Here is a 20216-nt window from a genome sequence, read left to right on the forward strand (position 1 = left end):
ACATTGTAACCAATGATGGGAACTTTCTGCCCTGCGGTTGACCTAAAGTGACGTCACCGCTGAGCAGAAAGTTCCCAGCATTGGTTACAATGGAGCGCATAGGCGCTACATTGTAACACTGCCGTGTGCCGCCTGTCAGTGAGGACAGCAGCACACAGCTGATCAGGAGAGTGCTACAACGTGGCACTCCCTGATTGGCTGAAGAAACCCACTTAGACAGAAGTCAAAGTGGGTTTCTGGCATTCGTGGGAAGGTGACCCATGTGCAAACATGGGTCCCCTTTCAGTTCGTGGTCGGGACACCGTTTTTTTTTATTTATTCAAGTACGTGGATTAACCCTGGATTTGCCGAGGAGCCTGGACCCATGGATCTGGTGAGTAGAATTTCTTCAACAGGTAGCCCTTGGATTCTACTGGAGAAGAGGACCGACCTGCGTGAGAACATAAGGTAAGTATGTATGTATGTGTGTATGTATGTAATAAAATTATACTTTCACGGTGTGTGTGTCTTGTGTTTTTTTGGGTATTTTTTTAGTGGTAGTACTACAGGTACCAGCGGGCCCGTTTTTCCGCCGCATGCTGGTACTTGTGGTTCTCCAAGTACCAGCATGCGGGGGAGGCTTGCTGGGACTTGTAGTACTGCTACTAAAAACAATATCTTTTCATTATCACAAATGGCTATCAGCCTCCCCATCCGCAGCCCATTGGATGGGGGGGGACAGCCTCGGGCTTCACCCCTGGCCCTTGGGTGGCTGGGGGGGGGGGACCCCTTGATTGAAGGGGTCCCCACTCCCCCAGGGTACCCCGGCCAGGGGTGACTAGTTGGATTTTTGATGCCACGGCCGCAGGGCGCTGTATAAAAGTGACCCCCGGCTGTGGCATTATCTGTCCAGCTAGTGGAGCCCGGTGCTGGTTTTAAAAATACGGGGGACCCCTACTCTTTTTGTCCCCCGTATTTTTGGGACCAGGACCAGGCGCAGAGCCCGATGCTGGTTGCTTAAATATGGGGGAACCCCTGTCATTTTTTTCCCCATATTTCTGCAACCAGGATCGGCTCAAAGAGCCCGAGGCTGGTTATGCTTAGGAGGGGGGACCCCACGCAATTTTTTTGGCAAAAATAAGCACTTTCCCACCCCTTCCCACTGATATACATGCACGGATCTCATGGATCCCTGCATGCATCTCAAATCACGGAAAAAAAAAGCAGGTCTGTTTTTTTTAGGACTTTTTTACGAGTTGTAATTTTTCACGGCAGTGTTTTGTGTTTTTTTGCTTTGCACTTCTTAGTAAATGACCGAGATTCATATCTAAACAGGCGTAATTTGACCGATGGTGTATTCATTCGTAATTTTTTACCTGAACTAGCAAAAAATTACGAATGCCCTCATCACTGCCGTGATTAGTGTTTAGTAAATGACCGAGATTAACCGAGATGACACTTTGAAGAAAAAACGGCATCTCGGTCAAAATCGGGAGCTTAGTAAATATACCCCATAGTGTACATATAAAATTGAATAATGAAAAAAAAAGGCCATAGTGAATATTCAGTATGTTATGGAAAAGCGAACATTATAGATGTGAGTGACTCATGCAAATACAATAATACCATGTGAGATAGTAGCTGAATAGATGGGAGGGGGGGAGGAATTGATAATTTTAGAGAAACCATTTCAGTTCGAAATCTGCGTTAAGTCCATGAGGAATAAGGCTTTTTACCTTATGGATCCATTTCATCTCGCTTTTGGCTAGGCGAGTGGCTTCATCTCTATACCTCCAATTGTTTTTAACGTTTTCAATTGCTAAAAACCAAATAATATTTTTAGTTGAACAGTTATGTTTTTCTTTAAAATGGTTTGATAGTGAATGAGTAGTAAGCTCTTTCTTTATATTGCGGAGATGTTCGCTCAGTCTGGTCTTTAAGGCTCTGCTGGTCCGGCTTATATAAACAAGATTGCAGCTGCATTCAATCAAATACACTACATTGGTGGTATGGCATGTCATGATTGTTGAAGTTTATATTTAGTATTTTTAACTGTGAATTCTTCATATTTTGACCCTTCTGATTTGATTTCCTGACATGCTTGACATGTCCCGCATCTGAAAAAACCCTTATTTCTTATGGGATGGAAATCTTGATGTGGTAAAGCACTCCTGGTCAATTTAGTTTTCAGATTCGGTGCCTTTCTGTAGATGAATTTGGGAACCTGAGGTAGAGCTTCTTTCAAGATGGGATCTCTTAGTAACAGGTGCCAGTGTTTTCGCACAATGGACTCCATCTTTTTATGTTGGTGGTTATATTGGGTTATGAAGGCAAATTGCGTCTTTCCATCATCCTCTTTCTTCCTCTTCGTTCCTTCCAGAAGTGCCATACGATCTTGTTGTAGGGCTTCCTTTTTGAACTTCTCCAACTTACTCCTTACTTGTTCGGTTTTTAGCAATTGAAAACGTTAATTTGCATGAGTCACTCACTTCTATAATGTTCGCTTTTCCATAACATACTGAATATTCACTATGGCCTTTTTTTTTCATTATTCAATTTTATATGTACACTATGTCTATTCCATGTGAACAAGCTACTGGATATCCAAAGGTGCATTCATCCTCCTACTCCATTTGGACAGTAGGGGCGCCGGACTGCATCACAATATGGAATGGACGATGGACGTCACCGGAAGTGCGTGACCGGAAGTCCCGGTGCGTTCCAATGTGCGTTCCACGGCGGAGCAGGAATCGGCGCTCCGTGTATGTGGGTTTTTTAAGACTTTGATATGGACTATCCACCAGGGAGAACCCCGGTTGGTTTGGCACAGTGACTTTAGTGACTTGTTTATTATACAGGAGGCCGGCGTCTAGTGGACTATTACGGCCGCAACCGGAAGTGGCGGGTGCGTCACTTCCGGTCACCGGGACACGGACTTACAGGTAATTTCTGTTGCATTTTTAATAGAATTTATGTTGTATACAGCACAGTTAACAGATATGCTTGTCTGAAATATGTATAATATATTATATTATGAATATTAAGTAATAATCCTAAACTCCGGTTCTCGACCTCTGAACCGGAAGTGATCAACATGAAAGGTATAAATAGGAAGCTCTGTACACTCCACCCTCACTGCCTGATGAAGGGACATTCCTGAAACGCGTATCAGCAGGAGAGTGGAGCACCTACCGGACTTGACCCAGGGGAAAGGCTGACCAGACGATTGTGTCGTGGACGAGGGAACCGAGCTGCTGCGCATGCCCGGCCGCAGCAGCTCCTCCTCCAAAGGTCTTTTGCGGAGTCAGGTTGACTCCGGGCACTGTTGAGCCACCGCTGTAACCGAGCGACCACTCTTCTACACCCCCACGGCACAGCAGAGCAACAGCTTTAAAAGTGAAGTGGCGGCCAGGCCAGTACTATATTTATATAAAACAGTAAGGCAGTTTAATTAATTGAAGAGTGTCAGTGTCCACTCTGCAGTTTTAGTAGGCAGCATGTATGTATAAATAGTATACATGTCTGTATACTGTATGAATTTATGTATGTATATATATATATATATATATATATACACATAGTGTGTGTGTGTGTGTGTGTGTGTGTGTGTGTGTGTATATATATATATATTATATATATATAATAATCTATCCATACATACATGTAGAAGGGCACTCGTTGTATTATAGAAACACTTGCCAGGGTGCCATCTTGAGGGTTAACAATATACATACCGTGTCCCTGTTCCCAGAGATGAGGCGGCACTCCGTGGTCGTGATAAAGTAAAATTATTTTTGCACTTTATCAAGACCGTGGAGTGCCGCCTCGTCTCTGGGATCAGGGACACAGTGTGTGTGTGTGTGTGTGTGTGTGTGTGTGTGTGTGTGTGTGTGTGTGTGTGTGTGAACTCAGCACTCACTTATAATAAAACTACAATCCTAAACTACAGTCCTGCTGTTTGTAGTTTTCCTCCTCTCTGCCACTTCCCCTATGCAGTGGGTGCCACAGCATCACCTCTTCCATACCTCTCTCCTGTCCCTGACCTCCCTGTCCTGTACACACTGCCATGTCCCTGTCCTGTCTCTGTCACCCCTCTCTCCTGTTCCCTCTGTTCTGTCCTTTCCCCCCTGTCTGAGCCCTATGACCCTTGTCCTGTCACTGTCCTGTCTCCTCTGTCCTATCACCTCTGTCCTGTCCTCACTGTATTGTCCCAGTCCCCACTGTCATATACCTGTCCCCTCTGTCCCAGCGCTATCACTCTTCTCTCTTGTCCCCTCTGCACTGTCCATATCCTCTCTGACCATGCCCTGTCACCTCTGTCCTGTTCCTGTCCCTGCTCCATCTGTCCTGGTCCTAACACCTGTGTTCTAGCCCTGTCCTTGCCACCTCTATCCTGGCCCTGTCACTTCTTTACTGTCCCTGTCACCTCTGTCCTGCCTTGCCTTTTGTTCTGCCATCACTGTCCTGTCCCTGTCACCTCTGTCCTAGTCCTGTCCCCACTGTCATGCCCCTGTCACACCTTTCTCCTGTCCCTTCTATTCTGTGCAGTACCTTTTCCCTCTGTCCTAACCCTCCAAGGGGCAGATTTATTAAGCTTGGTGAAGTGATAAAGTGGAAGGTGATAACGCTTCAGCCAATCAGCTCCTAACTTCCATGTTACAGGCTGGGTTTGAAAAATGACAGTTAGGAGCTGATTGGCTGGAGCGTTATCACCTTCCACTTTATCACCTCACCAAGCTTAATAAATCTTCCCCCCAGTGTCTTCATGCCACCCACTATCTCCCCGTCTCCCTTTCCCTCTCCAGTCACCCACTATCTCCCTGTTACCCCTGCCTACTCAGTCACCCACTATCTTGGGGGGGGGGCATCAGACAGTATCTTGCCCAGGGCATCAAACTGGCTAGGACAGGCTCTGCCCATAGCACAATTTCCATGCTCCCTCTCCCTTGGTGTACTACTCAGAGCTCTCCCCTTCACTCTTGACGGATTTCTCAGAGCCCCTACCCCCAGTAGATTACTCACAGTAGGCAGGCATTCATCATCGGGGACCCATTAGCACTGCAGGTACATCTGCTCTCCCCGGCTGGCTCCGTCTCTCCTCACTGATCCTGGGAAGAGGCATGGCCATGGTCCAGAGATGTCTGTGCAGGCTCAGCCACGCCTCCTCCCAGCATCAATTCCTGCACGCTCAGCCACGCCTACTCCCAGCATCAATTCCTGCACGCTCAGCCACGCCTCCTCCCAGCATCAATTCCTGCACACTCAACTATGCCTCCTCTCAGCATCAATTCCTGCACACTCAGCCACGCCTCCTCCCAGCATCAATTCCTGACACTGTGAGTAGGAGAGGCAAAGAAAGCATCAGTGATACAGACTACATAAATATGATACAAATAAAATAAACATACAGTAATAAACACAAAATATAAGTGCTGTATTATACACATTCATGTTAGAGATCATACACAACAAGTACAACAGGTGTTTTTTACCTGCAGTGCAGTGAAGTGTGGTGGGGTGAGGCAGAGCCTTTCCTGTCATTCTAACGTTTGTACCAGAGTTTTGATTGTATAAAGTATATGAAAAATACAAAGAATATGTTTGAAATATCTTCTTTGCATTATTCTAATAATTTTTATAGCCAAAACTCTGGAGTAAAAGGTCTATGGCAGGTGAAGCAGTGCCTCATCTGTTGACCTTTTCTGCACTTCCCAGATCAAAACTCACCAAATTTCCAGGAGTTTATATTGCTGCACCTGTGTATAATGCCCACATGTACCCCTTGGCTCATATATTGCGTTTAAATCTGGCTCTGGTGCTAGCCAGTGCCTCCTGAGCCATTTAGCTAACCGCACGTCCCTGCGTGCAGTGCAGCTAGTTGCTTCCACAGTAAAGTGGATACAACTGGAATTCCTGTCATTAAAGAGATCATTCAACTCTACACCTTCTATGCTCTCTGTAACACAGGACGCACCCGGGAGGCAGCAGGTAATATAGGAGTATGGTGCCTCCAGCACTATAAGCTCTTTGCTTACCAATCATTTCATAAGTGGTTTTCTCTGTAAGTGAAACTGACTGGTTTGGGATACAGCAGCAGAAATGACATAATGGTCCTGATTCTGGCGATGTTTTCTTATTGCGTATATGTGTCTGAGCCGTAGTGCGCACGCACAGCGAGTGAATTGCAATTATGATCGCACTGCGGAATTAGTCGCAAAGTGAGTGACAGGTAGACAGCGTTTGGGGGTGATAACAGTGAGTGGTCTGGTAAACACAGGTGTGTCATGGCCATTCAGACAGTGTTTTCTGGGCATGTATAAATTAGCAGTTGCGATCTTACTTGCTACTAGAGAACCCTCTCCTGGGAGAGCAGCTCAGCCTTGTACGTCTTCAGAGGTACTCAAACTCTGCGACATGTTCCCATATACAACGATGGTACCGATGTATCAGCAATTTTACACTGTTGGATGGAAATGATGCGATAGCAGTAGGCATCCCTATGCTCAGGTTAGCGTCTGCATACCTCTTAAAATTGGGAGATGAAATAAAGGGATTCGCTGGTGCGCCCGAAAAGGGGGTGTGGCCTAAAGGAATGGAGCGTGGCTTCACAGGAGTGCTGCGATCGCGAGCCGCGCCCCTGTTTCCCGTCACTGTGGGGCCAGCGCTCTATCAGCTGCTGGCATGCCCCCAGTCCCTCTGTCTCCCGTGAATAGACGCATGCGCACAACTTCTATTAGTGGCGGGGAGCCTCCCACCAACTGCCTCCCCACCGCGGGACACTGCAGCCCACGGGTCGGACAGCGGGACTGTCCCCCAAAAAACAGGACTGTCCCGTGAAAATCGGGACAGTTGGGAGGTATGCGTCTGTCTATATTAGCACATGATAGCAATTGCGTATGGCAAAGGATAGCAACAACAGCAGCAAGAACAAGTGAACAACCACATCTTAATAATCCCAATGCTGTGTAGGAACACACACAGTATAGTGCTGCAGCTGTAGGTGTTATCCAGTGTTGGATAGCTGCTGCAGCATTTCATTACCAAGAACGTTGGATCATGAATTTTATGAACCCTCATGCAAACAGCAAATTTGTGCTCTGTGTTGTTTTACCTTTCCAGGATCAATACAAACAATGTTTTACCACCTCTGATGTTCTTTGGGCCTTACTCAGAGATGTACCTAGATCACACAGCGGCTGCGTACAACGGTGGTCATTCCGAGTTGATCGCTAGCTGCATTCGTTCGCTGTGCAGCGATGAGGCTAAAAAACGGCACTTCTGCGCATGCGGCGCAATGCGCACGCGCGACGTACTATTACAACGAACGATGTCGTTTCACACAGGGTCTAGCGAAGCTTTTCAGTCGCACTGCTGGCCGCAGAGTGATTGACAGGAAGAGGGCGTGTCTGGGTGTCAACTGACCGTTTTCAGGGAGTGTTCGAAAAAACGCAGGCGTGTCAGGAAAAATGCAGGCGTGGCTGGGCGAAATGGCAGGGCGTGTTTGTGACGTCAAAACAGGAACTGATCAGTCTGAAGTGATCGCAAGCGCTGAGTAGGTTTTGAGCTACTATAAAACTGCACAAAAAAACTTTGTCGCCGCTCTGCGATCCTTTCATTCGCACTTCTGCTAAGCTAAAATACACTCCCAGAGGGAGGCGGCATAGCGTTTGCACGGCTGCTAAAAACTGCTAGCGAGCAAACAACTCGGAATGACCACCAGCATCTTGTGTAAGCAGATGCCTCCTGCCGGCTTCTCTAATCCACTGCAGGTTCCGAGAACGCGGCATCGGATCATTCGCGTAAACACCAGTCATCGGAGTAACCCTCATGCTGCTGATGCCAGCGAAGCATAAAATCAACATAAGACCGACATACTCCAGGTTTTTGAAACACTGCCTGTCGACGCCTCCCATACACCATCAGCATGTCAAGTCAGGTTTCTGCGTTTGGGGCACTGCGAGCAACATCGCAGAACCGGGTCTACCTATGCACAGTGCGGCTTCTGCTCATGCGCAGATCCAGAAACAAAGGAGAGATTCATAAACATCGGGTTTACATGCAGCTCTGAATTAGGCCCTTACTATTTACTGTACAATAACAGTCACTTTACAAAGGCAGGGAAAACATTTTCCTAACAGAATGGTAAATCCCCTGGGCTGTGGCCAGGAAGTCTGACTGGCACCGAGTATTAGGTGTAGGAGTGCGGAGTGGCCGGGGCACTGTGAGGGGTGGTCTGCTTGTTACTATTTAAACCTAGAAGGGAGGATGACACAGTTATTTGTCTTCCTGCAGGGAATGGCATTTAGATATTTAGAAATAATGATTAAAGAGTGCTTTTTCTGTACATTTTATTCATATTTGCACAGTATTTACAATGAGGATGCTTTTTAGTTATGCCACATGCCTTTTTTGCACAAATGTACCTGGTTTTATGAGACAGCATTGTAGGCTAAGATGGCAGCGTCTGAGGGTTGCAAAGGTTTTCTATGGATCTATGATACCTTTAAACCGCCCCAATGGTAGCTTGAAAGTCCCAATTTTGAGGGAATTGGCCCACTCTCCATAAATGTAGATGTCCAGGAGCAGAGCATGTTCTACCTGATGGAAGGGGTCATGTTGGAGGTTCTCTGGCACTGGAGGCACCTCCTAACCTTCCACAAATCAGGATGAATAGGCAGGTTGGCGTCACTTGTGTTGAAGGGTTCAGTATGATTTACCGACGGACACAATACCAACGGTCATAATCCCGACAGCCATTGACCAACAGTCAAAATACCGACACGGTCAAAATACCGACAATCATTATGACGACATGTTATGTTCAAAATGCAGACATTGGTGGTCATTCCGAGTTGTTCGCTCGGTAAATTTCATCGCATCGCAGCGATTTTCCGCTTAGTGCGCATGCGCAATGTTCGCACTGCGACTGCGCCAAGTAAATTTGCTATGAAGTTAGGTATTTTACTCACGGCTTTTTCTTCGTTCAGGCGATCGTAATGTGATTGACAGGAAGTGGGTGTTTCTGGGCGGAAACTGGCCGTTTTATGGGTGTGTGTGAAAAAACGCTACCGTTTCTGGGAAAAACGCGGGAGTGGCTGGAGAAACGCAGGAGTGGCTGGGCGAACGCTGGTTGTGTTTGTGACGTCAAACCAGGAACGACAAGCTCTGAACTGATCGCAGATGCCGAGTAAGTCTGGAGCTACTCAGAAACTGCACAGAGATGTCTTTTCGCAATATTGCAAATCTTTCGTTCGCAATTTTAAGAAGCTAAGATTCACTCCCAGTAGGCGTAGGCTTAGCGTGTGCAAAGCTGCTAAAAACGGCTTGCGAGCGAACAACTCGGAATGACCACCCTAGTCAGAATACCGACATTTTAAATGCTGACATTTCAAAATACCTACATGAGTTTTTCTGGGGGTTTTGTGTCAGTGTCGACATAGGTCGATATGGACACCGTGTAAGTTTACGGCATGTGCTCGCCATGCTTCGGACACTATTATATTCCTCCTCCAGGTCCACTGGGATGGTAAAGTATGAACAAGTTTGTTTTGGGAGAAAAAATCCTTAAAAACAAATGTCGGTATTCTATGTCGGCACTTTGAACATGTATGTATAATGAATTTATTTTGACCATGTCGGTATTTTGACTGGCGGTTAATGGCTGTCGGTATTATGACCATCGGTATTGTGTCCGTCGGTAAATCAACTGCTACCCGTGTTGAACTAGTTCACTGATGAGAAAGGTGTCCAGGAGCAGATCATTTTGTACCTGATGGAAGGGGTCATGTTCATACTTACCAACTTCCTGGATCCCCTCCTCCCAGGGGCCATGGGGCAGCATAGGAGGGTGGTGCAGGGGTGTGGTGGCACGTCATTGCGGCCCTGCTCCCTGCTATACAATGAGATTTACCGGCCACCCAGACCAGCCATTTAACTCAGACGGAAACAGTGACGCTCCATCGACATGAGATGTCGAAAATATCAAAACAACCAAAATGTCGACAATAGAAATGTTAGGGTTTAGGGGGTATCAGATGATAGATCTAAAATGTCTAGGTAGTCAGTAAAAAGGTTGACACTATACGTCGACATACATTAGGTGACATGTACAAAAGGTCGGCAGATGAAAGGTCGACAGTGCTTAAGGTGGACAGGTACACAAGGTCAACAGGTTTAAAAGGCTGACATGTCAGTGGTCGACACACAGATGGTCGACACTTGTTTTGGGGGGGTTTCACACGTTTTCTCAACATTTGCTTTACTTACTATCCACATCGACTAGGATTGGGAGCCCGCATGGGTCTACAGTCTACTGATGGTGGTAACAGGGCATGAACTATATAAGATTTGCCATACATAAAAAAAAAAACATGTATTGACCATTTTTGCGTAGACTATTGTCATGTTGACCTTTTGAACCTGGCACCTTTTTATACCTGTCAACCATAACCACCGTTTTCTTTGCGATTTCAGCCCTTAGACCTGGAGCAGTGGGGAATGTTAGGAATGCTAGGAAGAGGGCCAGACGCATAGTGATTTTGATTTATCACGAACAATTTATCAATCTGAATTTTATTTTACAAAGTAGATTTGCTATTAGTAGCTGAGGGTGTTATGACTTTAATTCCAGTCATTTTAATTCTCCCACTTTGCACACACTTGCTGAGTAAACACAACTGTCTCTTTGGATTAGAAAAGTGTCACCTGGCTCCCTACGGCTCCCCGCAGTCGTTCTCTGAGGCTGTTACTGCTCCAGCTGTCCAGACATAATAATTTCCAGGGATATTTCACAGTGGAACGTGAACCATTACAGAATGCCCCTGATGTGCACTGCTGGTGACCTTGTTTGTGCACCGATGCCTGCATGACTGTCCAAGAGCACTCCAAGGTGCACACCTACCTCCACACTCAGGAGGCGGCTCAGTAACGTAGACGTGACTCTACAGGGCTGATTCTGAGTTGGGAGCAAAGCAAAAACATGGAGGAACAATACACCTTGGTAAAGCCATAGTGAACTGCAGATGGGGATTTAGATGTAAGAGGGGCGTGTCCAAACTCAAAGCTACATTTCAGTGCATGCAGAAATAATGAATGTCCACCCCTTGTATTGCTACAGATACAGAATCGGCCCCAAGGTGTGCCGAGAGGTGGCTTAACCTTTCTGGTTTTCTGTGAGAGGTATGTTAGGTGGTAATTTTTGCACAGGACTAGGTGATGTCAGAGCCCGGCCAGTCCTGCGTAGTTCCCTGCCGCGTCTCTACTCTGGGCAAAATCACATATATGTGGCAAAAGCAGCTTTGGGACCATCCATGTGCCCAGATTTTCGCTAAAACACATATAAACAGAATTTAAAGGCAGATAAGAACCCCTTGGCCCATCTAGTCTGCCATGTATGGGGGTCATTCCGAGTTGTTCGCTCGTTGCCGATTTTCACTATACTGCGATTAGTCGCTTACTGCGCATGCGCAAGGTTCGCATAGCGCATGCGCTTAGTTATTTTACACAAAAGTTATGTATTTTGCTCACGGCGTAATGAAGTTTTTTCATTGTTCTGCTGATTGGTGAGTGATTGACAGGAAGTGGGTGTTTCTGGGCGGAAACTGACCGTTTTCTGGGAGTGTGCGGAAAAACGCAGGCGTTTCAGGGAAAAACGCGGGAGTGGCTGGAGAAACGGGGGAGTGTCTGGCCGAACGCAGGGCGTGTTTGTGACATCAAACCAGGAACGAAACTGACTGAACTGATCGCAATGTAGGAGTAAGTCTCGAGCTACTCAGAAACTGCTAAGAATTTTCTAATCGCAATTCTGCTAATCTTTCGTTCGCAATTCTGCTATGCTAAGATACACTCCCAGAGGGCGGAGGCCTAGCGTGTGCAATGCTGCTAAAAGCAGCTAGCGAGCGAACAACTCGGAATGAGGGCCTATATGCATACACTTACACACTAGGGCAGTGGCTCTTGAGTCACGGCATCCTAGAGTATCAGAATTTTTTCAAGGGACCTGTAGGCCAAAAGTTTCTTATTGATGAAGTCAGATAAAAAATATTAAATTAAGTAAACTGTTTACCCATCATCCTTGGGGACAGTTATGTGGAGGTGTACAGCCGTGCTTCTGTTTATCCACATGTTTTATGATTGTCAGCCTCCAGCACTTGTTTTCCCTGTCACTTTGACCAAAAATAATTTGATTTGGTCCTGGACCACCAACCCGAGGCACCCCTGCAAGAGCCTTGCAGCACCCCAGGGTGCCTAGGCACACAGTTTGGGAACCACGGGTCTATACATATAACACTGTTCTACCCTCTGTGACATGACCACTGGAAATTACCATAGCACAATTATTAGATAGATAGATAGATAGATAGATAGATAGATAGATAGATAGATAGATAGATAGATAGATAGATAGATAGATACACATGTTTATATATAAAACCACACCACCCCAATATGACCTGGCGCCACAAGGCATGACGGTAATGCACACTTTGTACAGACAGACATATAACACTACACCTACCCAACAGGCCCTGACATAATACAATACTATTACAATAGAATACAATTCTATTACATTCTCTATAGCCACAGGACACTACACATCCAACATGGCCTAAGCAATAGACATGGCCACTTCATTATTTATTAACAGGTGTTTATACAGTGCTTTACAAAGTATATATACTCACTCACATCAGGCCCTGCCCCAGCAGAGCTTACACTCTGTAATCCCTACTACAAGGACACACATACACACTAGGTTTATTTTTCTGTTAGCTGCCAAGTAACCTACCAGTATGTTTTTTTGGGAAAACAGAGTACCTGTAGGAACACAGGGAGCACATAAAAACTCCTCACAGAGGGCGGGATGTCCCTAACGGAAAATGTGGTAAACCCCTGGTTTACCGCAATTTACTGATGTACTAACACCTGGCCGGCAGGACAGAGCTGCGGAGGGGTTCGCCAGCTTTTGCTGGCGATACCTCATAGAAGCCTATGGGCTTCTCTCCGCAGCACTGTGATCGGATCCCTCCCAGCATGCCCCACAGCCGGCCCCGTCATTCTGCATATGTGCAGAATGAAACGGGGCCGAATCTTGGAAGTCAAGGAGACGCTGGGGATCCGTGAGGACAGCTCTTATCGGAAGAGCTGTCCTTCGCAATGCTAAGCGCATATGTAATGAATGGTGGCGATGGGCGGTGATGTCATTTAGTACATCCCACCCCAGAAAGAGCCCTGTTTGGAATCATGCTGTGAGGCATACATTGTAACCACTGTGCTACTTTGTTGCTCCACAATTATAATACAATTGAATTACAGTTTATACAGACTGTGAACTCACTCCAAGGGGGCGGGACCACCAGCACTGGGAAGTACGGCACTGCCTGGGGTGTCTTAAGTACACTCCGGGAAACTCAGCAGGCTGCAAGGTGCGTACGGCAGTGCAGCAGCAAAACCAGCCGCAGGATGCTGTTCCTGGCAGCTGTAGGGCAGTGACGGTGCCGACCCCAAGGTCCTGTGCCCTGTGCGATGGCACTGCCTGCACACACTTACTTTGGTCCTGTATACAGACATAGAATACTACACCACTGAACATAACCTGACCACAAGACGTCATCATAGTACAGTTGCATGTACAGTCTATACAAGCATAGGCCTACCACAGTTCCCATCATGACCGGAAACATTAGACATGATCATCATACAATTCTTTTACACCCTGTACACACACAGGACACTTCATCTACTCAACATGACTTGCCAGTTGGACAGGATTATAATTTAATTTGAATGCATTTTAAATGACCGTCACATTGAAAAGCTTTAATTTATACATTAAACGGGAGAAGAACAGAGACCAAGAACTGCATCAGCACGCATGGCAAGGTAAATGTATATGGGGCAATTGATCATTAACAAAACCTGGGACGCTGGCAGGGACTGTCCTTGAAAGCTTTTAACTGTGATGTAGCTGCAACGTCTATAATCTGACTTCTACAAGGGGAACCCTCTAGCACCACGCATCCCTGCACAACTGGGGCATGGCAGTCATTTTACTGGTGTGTAAGTTCTGACACTGGTGCCTCCCAATAACAGCCAATCCCCTAAGCATGCAGCATGCATTCAGAAAGTCATCTGAACTGCGGATTAAGCAGCAATGTCGCTGTGGAGCCAGTACCGTCTTCCTTTCTCACCATGATGCTATTTCAGCATTAATTTAACAGCATGACTAGCAGAGAGTTCTGATGACAGCGAGTGTATGGTTCTGTTAGCTGACACTGCTTAATATCATTACCATCCACCGCCTTTACCAGCTTTTCATGCTACGCCGCCGTAGCTCTGATGCCTGGAGTCCTTCTGACGAAAGCCACAGGGCTACCGGAGCACAAAGTGACACAGCACAAGGGATTAACAGACATTGGCAGAGCCGGGCACTTGCAGTACTTGACATTTGCTGGGCACATTCTTTCATTGGCAGTGCCCTGGAGAACATTTACAATAAGATACTAAGTTGTGCCCTGCCTCTCTGTACTCGGCATTGTGTGGTCTCCCTGCTGCATGGAGGAATGGCTCATTAAGAACATTCCTGCCATAGTCACTCCTTAACCCTCCAGGTATTCTCTCTCCTCTCAGTAGTATCATCAATTAACCCTTTCTGCCTGGAGGCACAAGGCTTTGCACTGAGCGATTGTAACTCGCTGCATAGTATGTAAAAGCACAACAGAATATGCTGGCGCTATATAAGTAAACGTTAATAAATATTTTAAAATATATATATCTCTGCTGTCTGCAGCTGACCCTGCTGGCTGCTTAACTAGTACAATGCAGCGGACAGCAGAGCTCACTCTAGCAATTGATGGGTGTATTAGAATGCATACATAAGGCTTTTATTTCTGCTCTTGTTCTGGAATGAGGATAAGGGTCACTTACCTTGTCCAAGCAGTTGACTTTTTCTGTGGGATATACAACTTTGCCACAGCGGCCACACTGTGGGTTCATGTTCTCGGACTCCTTGGAAGAGCTGTCACAGAGTAGCAATGTGAGGAAGGCTGAGAGGAAGAATATTGGGCTCCGCTGGCTCTGGGTACAGGAGATATGGAAGAGATTCCAGAGGCACAGCTGTCAGTGAGCAGGCAGAGGGTGTGCTATCAGCTGGAGAGAGAATACATCACACTGCAGTCCCAAGGCAGATGCGTGTGTGTGTGTGTGTGTGTGTGTTATGTGTGAGTGTGACACTGTGTATGCAATGCAAGCTCCTAAGCTCCCCCTGTCTGCCCTGCCTTCTTTTTTTTCTTTTTTTTAATGCTTTATTGAAATTTACAAGTTACACAATACACAGGCTTCTATGTACACAGATGTGTAAAAAGTGCACAAACTGGATTCAGTGCTTTCTTGTTGAGTACAAAACAACAAAACTTAATACATTCAGTTATTAAAAAATAAATAAAACAAAAACATTTTTTACCAAACTGAAACATGTTATTTATTTTTTTATATTTTTTTTAGGTTTGTTCACCAGTTACTCTGTTGCAGTGCTGACAGCGCCACTTCTTCATCTGTTTGGAAAACCAAGATTCAAGGCATTATTGAGAGTCAGAAACACGATTTGTAGCCGGAGCTTTTTCGTCATTTGCACATGTGCAGATTTTCACTATCCATGGGGCATATATTCATCATGAAAAGATTGTGCAATGAGAATTTTTAGTTTTAAATTCTTATTGCATTGTGAGAGGGGTGCGGGAGCAGTGCCTGCTGCCGTGCAGGTGTAGTCTCACTGCTTACCTTGCGCCGCACTTTCACCTTCAGGTCACGGAATCTTCACCAGACCTGGAACCTTCCGTTGGACCCGGACAGTGCGATCCCATTCCAGATGCAGACGACGGCTGAACTAGGGAGGAAAAGAAACCAATGAAGGAGTATCAACTCTTTTTCCAAAGGAAAAGAGGATACTCCAGGGGTGGCGGCGACCCAAGCGCCAGCGCCTGCACACATCTCCACAGCATTCTCTCACCATTTTTTCATTATTCATTATGGCCCCATCATATAATGATGTCCTGAAAAAATAAGATTTTACTCACCGGTAAATCTATTTCTCGTAGTCCGTAGTGGATGCTGGGAACTCCGTAAGGACCATGGGGAATAGCGGCTCCGCAGGAGACTGGGCACAACTAAAAGAAAGCTTTTAGACCACCTGGTGTGCACTGGCTCCTCCCACTATGACCCTCCTCCAAGCCTCAGGATACTGTGCCCGGAAGAGCTGACACAATAAGGAAGGATTTTGAATCCCGGGTAAGACTCATACCAGCCACACCAATCACACCGTATAACTTGTGATACTATACCCAGTTAACAGTATGAAATATAACTGAGCCTCTCAACAGATGGCTCAACAATAACCCTTAGTTAGGCAATAACTACATACAAGTATTGCAGACAATCCGCACTTGGTATGGGCGCCCAGCATCCACTACGGACTACGAGAAATAGATTTACCGGTGAGTAAAATCTTATTTTCTCTGACGTCCTAGTGGATGCTGGGAACTCCGTAAGGACCATGGGGATTATACCAAAGCTCCCAAACGGGCGGGAGAGTGCGGATGACTCTGCAGCACCGAATGAGAGAACTCAAGGTCCTCCTCAGCCAGGGTATCAAATTTGTAGAATTTTGCAAACGTGTTTGCCCCTGACCAAGTTGCAGCTCGGCAAAGTTGTAAAGCCGAGACCCCTCGTGCAGCCGCCCAAGATGAGCCCACTTTCCTCGTGGAATGGGCTTTTACTGATTTAGGATGCGGCAATCCAGCCGCAGAATGCTCCAGCTGAATTGTGCTACAAATTCAGCGAGCAATAGTCTGCTTAGAAGCAGGAGCACCTATTTTGTTGGGTGCCTACAGGCAGTGGCGTAACTACTGCCCCCGCAGTCCTCGCGGTGGCTTGGGGGCGAGGGGCTGCGGGGGCGCCACTGATTTACAGCAGACTGACATGCGGACGAGCGTCCGCATGTCAGTCTGCAGTCTCCTTCCCTCCGCCGCTTGTTGGAGGGACACGGAGGGCACACAGCGCGCCTCCCTGTGTCCCTCCTGCTGCATCATCTCCGGCGGCCGCGGGTCTAATAGGGGGAAGTGCCGTCCGTGAGCTCTAATTGGCTCACGAACCGGCACTTCCCCCTAATAGACCCGCGGCCGCCGGAGATGATGCAGCAGGAGGGACACATGAGAGGCGAGCTGTGTGCCCTCCGTGTCCCTCCAAAAAGCGACGGGGGGGGTAAATATCTGGCACTGGGGGCATATGTGGCAATGGGGGGGGGGGAGGAATATCTGGCACTGGGGGGAATATCTGGCACTGGGGGCATATCTGGCACGGGGGGAATATCTGGCACTGGGGGCATATATGGCACTGGGGGGGGGATATCTGGCACTGGGGGCATATATGGCACGGGGGGCATATATGGCACTGGGGGGGAATATCTGACACTGGGGGCATATATGGCACTGGGGGGGGATATCTGGCACTGGGGCATATATGGCACTGGGGGGAATATCTGGCACTGGGGGCATATATGGCACGGGGGGAATATCTGGCACTGGGGGGGGAATATCTGGCACTGGGGGCATATATGGCACGGGGGGAATATCTGGCACTGGGGGGGAATATCTGGCACTGGGGGCATATATGGCACTGGGGGCATATTTGGCACTGGGGGGGAATATATGGCACTGGGGGCATATCTGGCACTGGGGGCATATGTGGCACTGGGGGGGAATATCTGGCACTGGGGGCATATGTGGCACTGGGGGGTATATGTGTACCTGGCACATGGGGGGGGACACTATATTTGGCACTGGGGCATGTAAGTACCTGGCACCGTGGGGGAATATCTGGCACTGGGGACATATGTGGCACTGGGAGCACAGCCCTAGCAACAAGGACTACCTCCTAGCAACGAGCATGACACCCAGTGCATGAAACACCTGGCAACGAGCATGACACCCAGTGCATGAAACACCTGGCAACGAGCATGACACCCAGTGCATGAAACCCCTGGCAACGAGCATGACACCCTGAGCATGAAAACCCCTGGCACCGTGCATGGAACCAAGAGCATGAAACCCCTGGCAACGAGCATGGCACCCAGTGCATGAAACCCCTGACAACGAGCAGGTAATTGAAAAGTAATTAGAAGCCTTACTGTAGGACTTAATGTGTAATGGGCATTACGGTGTGTGGCATAATGTATCACGGACATTGCGGTGTGTGTCATAATGTGTCACAGGCATTACGGTGTATGGTATACTATATCGCGGGCATTGTGATATGTGGTATAATGTCTCAGGGTCATTGCAGTGTGTGCCATAATGTATCACGGACATTGCGGTGTGTGTCATAATGTGTCAGGCATTACGGTGTGTGGTATACTATATCACGGGCATTGTGGTATGTGGTATAATGTCTCAGGGTCATTGCAGTGTGGCATAATACATAACGGGCATTGCGATGTGTGGCATAGGGTATAACGGGCAGGGCATTGCGGTATGTGTCACAGGCATTACGGTGTATGGTATACTATATCATGGGCATTGTGGTATAATGTCTCAAGGTCATTGCAGTGTGTGGCATAATGTGTCACAGGCATTGTATGTGCTATAATGTATCGGGCATTGCAGTGTGTGGCATAATGTATCACGGACATTGCGGTGTGTGTCATAATGTGTCACAGACATTGTATGTGCTATAATGTATCAGGGGCATTGCAGTGTGTAGCATAATGTATAACGGGCATTGCGATTCCTGTCATAATGTGTCACAGGCATTACGGTGTGTGGCATAATGTGTCACAGACATTACGGTGTGTGGCATAATGTGTCGGGGGCATTACAGTGTGTGCATATTGTGTCGTGCATTATTGTGTGCGGCATAATGTCTAAGGGCCATTGCAGTATGTGGCATAATGTATACTGGGCATTACTATAAGGAGGAAAAATTACAAATAATGTAAGGGGCATGAATCAGGATTATTTTTCTTTCCTGTGGTGGCCAACGTATGGGCGTGCAGGTTGCAAAACTGGGGTATAAGGTAGTCTTTTCCTGCAATGCCACGCCCATTTATGCGTAACCACGCCCACTCCAACAAAACCACGCCCCTTTTTGGGCGCGCGTGCCGAAGGCGCGCGCATATTTATCCCTTTCTTGCTCCCAATTATGGAGCATGAAGGAGGGGGGGCGCCGAAGAATTTTTTGGCTTGGGGGAGAACAATTTCTAGTTACGCCACTGCCTACAGGATAAAAAGCGAGTCAGTTTTCCTGACTCCAGCCGTCCTGGAAATATAAATTTTTAAGGCCCTGACTACGTCCAGTAACTTGGAATCTTCCAAGTCCCTAGTAGCCGCAGGCACTACAATAGGTTGGTTCAAGTGAAAAGCTGATAACACCTTAGGCAGAAACTGGGGACGAGTCCTCAATTCTGCCCTATCCATATGGAAAATCAGATAAGGGCTTTTACATGACAAAGCCGCCAATTCTGACACACGCCTGGCCGAAGCCAAGGCCAAGAACATGACCACTTTCCACGTGAGATATTTCAAATCCACAGTTTTAAGTGGCTCAAACCAATGTGATTTTAGGAAACTCAACACCACGTTGAGATCCCAAGGTGCCACAGGAGGCACAAAAGGGGGCTGAATATGTAGCACTCCCTTTACAAACGTCTGAACTCCAGGCAGTGAAGCCAGTTCTTTCTGGAAGAAAATCGACAGAGCCGAAATCTGGACCTTAATGGAACCCAAGTTTAGGCCCATAGTCACTCCTGACTGTAGGAAGTGCAGAAAACGACCCAGCTGAAATTCCTCTGTTGGGGCCTTCCTGGCCTCACACCACGCAACATATTTCCGCCAAATACGGTGATAATGGTTTGCGGTTACTTCTTTCCTGGCTTTTATCAGCGTAGGAATGACTTCCTCCGGAATGCCCTTTTCTTTAGGATCCGGAATTCAACCGCCATGCCGTCAAACGCAGCCGCGGTAAGTCTTGGAACAGACAGGGCCTCTGCTGTAGCAGATCCTGTCTTAGCGGTAGAGGCCATGGGTCCTCTGATATCATTTCTTGAAGTTCTGGGTACCAAGCTCTTCTTGGCCCATCCGGAACCACGAGTATCGTTCTTACTCCTCGTTTTCTTATTATTCTCAGTACCTTCGGTATGAGAGGCAGAGGAGGGAATACATAAACCGACTGGTACACCCACGGTG

General features: G+C 47.2%; 1 protein-coding gene across 3 annotated transcripts in view; it reads right to left on the reverse strand.

The window, feature by feature from the left end:
* NEBL (nebulette) overlaps positions 1-15238 on the reverse strand; it is a 463458-nt gene extending 448220 nt beyond the window's left edge. Inside the window, exon 1 of one of the 3 annotated variants that reach the window (XM_063921565.1) lies at positions 14908-15238. In XM_063921565.1, the coding sequence (XP_063777635.1) occupies positions 14908-14976 (69 nt within the window). In that variant the 5' untranslated portion in view covers positions 14977-15238. The remainder of the gene's footprint in view (positions 1-14907) is intronic. The other 2 variants (XM_063921563.1, XM_063921564.1) reach the window with 2 other exon arrangements.
* Between the last annotated feature and the right edge of the window lie 4978 nt (positions 15239-20216).

The sequence above is a fragment of the Pseudophryne corroboree genome, chromosome 5 (assembly GCF_028390025.1).
Source record: "Pseudophryne corroboree isolate aPseCor3 chromosome 5, aPseCor3.hap2, whole genome shotgun sequence".
Classification (NCBI taxonomy): domain Eukaryota; kingdom Metazoa; phylum Chordata; class Amphibia; order Anura; family Myobatrachidae; genus Pseudophryne; species Pseudophryne corroboree.